This window comes from Sapajus apella, unplaced genomic scaffold (genome assembly GCF_009761245.1).
Source record: "Sapajus apella isolate SASKATOON/1434 unplaced genomic scaffold, GSC_monkey_1.0 scaffold48, whole genome shotgun sequence".
Taxonomy (NCBI): Eukaryota; Metazoa; Chordata; class Mammalia; order Primates; family Cebidae; genus Sapajus; species Sapajus apella.
Window position 1 is genome coordinate 2,204,701 of NW_022436988.1, and position 3,847 is coordinate 2,208,547.

At 54.5% G+C, this 3,847-nt stretch overlaps 1 protein-coding gene across 3 annotated transcripts in view; it reads right to left on the minus strand.

Annotated features, from left to right (window-relative positions):
- RPTOR (regulatory associated protein of MTOR complex 1) overlaps positions 1-3,847 on the minus strand; it is a 392,717-nt gene that overhangs the window by 61,569 nt on the left and 327,301 nt on the right. For 2 of the 3 annotated variants that reach the window (XM_032241406.1, XM_032241408.1), the window contains one exon: positions 3,417-3,647. In XM_032241406.1, the coding sequence (XP_032097297.1) occupies positions 3,417-3,647 (231 nt within the window). The remainder of the gene's footprint in view (positions 1-3,416; positions 3,648-3,847) is intronic. The other variant, XM_032241407.1, reaches the window with a different exon arrangement.

Consider the following 3,847-nt stretch of genomic DNA (forward strand, 5'->3'; position numbering starts at 1 on the left):
TGGTATTCTTTCCCACTGGTATTCTTTCCCACTGGTATTCTTCATCTGCTGGTATTCTTCATCCACTGGTATTCTTTCCCAGCGGTATTCTTCATCCACTGGTATTCTTTCCCACTGGTATTCTTTCCCACTGGTATTCTTTCCCACTGGTATTTTTCATCTACTGGTATTCTTTCCCACTGGTATTCTTCATCTACTGGTATTCTTCATCCACTGGTATTCTTTCCCACTGGTATTCTTCATGCACTGGTATTCTTTCCCACTGGTATTCTTTCCCACTGGCATTCTTTCCCACTGGTATTCTTTCCCGCTGGTATTCTTTCCCGCTGGTATTCTTTCCCACTGGTATTCTTTGTCCACTGGCATTCTTTTTGGACAGTAACAGGTTTTAAAGATATTACTTAGAATTAAAAAAACTGAAAGGTAGTGTAATGATGTGACCTTTATGCAGAAAGTTATAAACTGTTTTAAAGACATAAGGAAGACTTAAGTAAGTGGATATATAAGCCCTGTTCAGGAGCAGGATGACTCAGGATGCACAAACGTCAGTCGTCCAGGGAATTCTACCAATTCAACGCCATTCAATCAACACCCAAATGAGAGTATTGTGGACACAGAAAACGACTGGAAAATGTATACAGCAGAGCTAAGGGTTGAGACCAGCCAAGACAATTCTCAGGAGAAACAAACTGAGGAGACATGAACTGAGGAGCGGGCTCAACGGCACTGTAGCTGTGTGGTGTGGGGGAGGCCGTGTGGCGTGGCCGTGGCCGTGTGGCGTGGCCGTGGCCATGTGGCGTGGGGGAGGCCATGTGGCGTGGGGGAGGCCGGGTGGTGTGGGGGCGGCTGTGGTGTGGGCGTGGCCATGTGGTGTGGGCGTGGCCGGGTGGTGTCGGCGCAGCCATGGGTGGGATGAGTGCTGCTGAGAATGGAGCCTCCACTCAGACCCTAAGGATGGAAGGCCAGAGAGATGCGGAGAAGCACTGCAGGGAGGACGGGCTGTCTGATGAAGGGTCTGGAGTGGCGTAAAGAAAAGATAAAAACTGGATCCCTACCTCACCACAGAGACAAAATGTGGTTCAGGAGGATATACTTAAGGCCTAAACATAAAAAAAGAACACTTTTAAATTTCAGAAGAAAATATAGGAGAATATGTTTAAGACATTGAGAAAAGGAAAAACCCAAGACGTGAAAGGCACAAGGTATAAAGAAAAAGAGAGACTAAAAGACTGAACTTGCGTGGTGCCGGAGGCGTTGTAAGTAAAGTCAGAGTAGACGCGTTTTCGATGGATGCATTCAGCCAGGAATCAGCACCTGGAATCGTCACGGACTCTTACAAACCACTAAAAGAAGGCAAGTCTGTAAGGCAGCTTGCATGTGGCTTACAGGAGAGGGAACACGGAAGGCCGATAACGTGAGCCCGGCCTCACTGCAACCAAGGGAAGTGCAAATTCATACCACACAAGACACCAGGGGCATCTATCACACAGGCAAAGCCAGCAAGGCCGGCGCGGGCAGGGTGCGGCAAGACGGCGGGTCCTGAGGAAGGCCTGGGCAACATCTACAAAAGCTGAGGGCTCGGGCACCCTACGTACGGCAGCTTTGCTCAGAGGCCAGGCGGCGACGCTGACGCACTCACCACACACGTGCCTCGTTAGGTGTACGGAGCACCTACTGTGCACCAGGCACTGGCTGTGGACAGGGTGCGAGGAGACAATGGTTGACAACGCCAGGTTCCTGTACGTGTGGCTCTCAAGCCCCAGGGGACAGAGACGGGTGGAGCCAAATGAACAAGTTACATGTATAGTGTGTCCACGGTCCACGTACAGTGTGTCCACAATCCACAGCCCACAGGAGAAAAATAAAGCAGGAGAAGGGAGCAGAGTCGGAGAGCAGCCAGAGAAGCCCGACCCCCGGCGGGGGCCTGCGGCTGGGGAGGCTTCTCAAAAGGTGCTGCCAGATGGGGTGGGAACAAGGGGGGAGCAGCCACCACACGCCCGAGAAGAGCTCCCTCACTGATGCCCGGGCTGGGGGCCGGATGGGCAAGGGCCCAGAAGAGCTGGGCGCAGTGAGGGAGGGCTGTGCTGGACGTGGGGCTCCAAGGTGGCAGAGGCTGAATTCTGAGTTTGCTTATTACAAAAAAGGAACAAAAAGGAAGAAGAAACTAGAACCTGCCTTCCTGTCCACCAGGAGGAGAGTGGATAATGGAGTCCTGGCAGAGCATGACAGTGAAACAAAACCTAGATGACCACCAGAGACACACGTCGACGTCAGAGCCAAAGAAAAGGCCTTTGTGGGCCACGCATCGTGCGACGGTAACAGGAGGTCAAGGCCTCTGAGCAGGTGCCATGCGTGTGCCGGGGCTCACGGCCAGAGAGGGAAAGTGTCACGTCGCCAGAGGGGATGGGACCGGAGCGGGCTCTGGGCTCTACCTCTGTTTGTAATTCCTTAAGCTGGAAACACACACACACACGCACGCACAGTGTTCTTATATAAGTCTCTGTAAATTTTTACATGGCTAAAATGTTCCTTAATATGAAAAAATTTCAAGTGAAGCGTGTAAGCCACTCTGGATGGTCAGAACCAGAGGAGAGGAGGCTCCTCTGGTTAAGCCCTAAACCTGTTACCTGCAGTGTGAAGATGAACACAGCTACACAGTAAGAAAGCACGGGCAGTGCTGCTTCTCCCGCTTTGCATCAGCAGTCCTGGCGGTGGAACCCAGGCACATGCCATTCACGGCTGAGCAAGAGACGAGTGTGACCCTGCCATCGAATCTCAATTTCCAGGCAGTGCTGTGTCAGGCTGCCGGGATGGAGGGAAAGCGCAGGGGACATTGGGTCTGTGGGCAGGGCGGGGACGACAGCCTCCAGCCTCCAGTCCCGACCAACATCAAGGCCCTCTGCCTCTCACTGCGGACACTCAGGGCAGGGCCTGTCCTGGGTCTGAGGGGAGGTGAGCAGCTCCCTGGCCCCACCTGTTCATTCCAGGAGCACCCCCACTGTGCCCTAGTTGTTCCTGGGGGGCAAAACCACCCCTGGTTGAGAACCATCATTCTGCATAACCGGGGGGAGGGGTTGTGGGGGTTGTTCAGCACCCATGAAGAACTCTCATCCATCTACAGAAGAAAGATGGAAGGTTCTGGCAGCCCTCCCACCCAGCCAAGCTGGCCAGCTCCGACGGCCCCGGAGCAGCCTGTAAAATACCATCCCGTAAAACAGCACCCATCCGAGCAGGGATTTCCACGCTCCCGCTTCCCCAGCAAAACGTGCTCATTTCCGCACAGTCCAGCTGACTTTCATTCTTGCTTTTGAACGGACAGTTTCGACACCCGCCGACCTGACGTGGACGCAGGTTCATGCTGCCGTGTGTGGGGAGGAGCCCCGGGGCCCCTTGGCAGCGGAAAGGCGCAGACTCACCGATGAGGGAGTTGAGGGAGGAGTAGGAGCTGGCGCGGCGCATCTTGTCGATGGTCTCGAAGGACAGGATGTGCTCCTCGTTCTCCGGGCTGCCCAGGGTGCTGCTGGCGCTGCTGCTGGTGCTGAGGTTTCCGGGGGAGAACGCTACGGCGCCGCCGGCTGGCCGAGACATGGTGGGGTCAGCGGGGTGCTCCTGGGACCCTCCTTTTGGTCTTACGGTTAATGGCATGACTGAGATATGAATTTTCTCCTAAATAAAGCTCAGTACATGCAGACACACACACACTCCGGCACACACATGCCCAGGCGCACACACGCCCTGGCGCACACACCCAGACGCACACACGCCCTGGCACGCACACACAGGCGCACACATACACACTGGCGCACACACACAGGCACACACACACACACACACCCGGGCGCACACA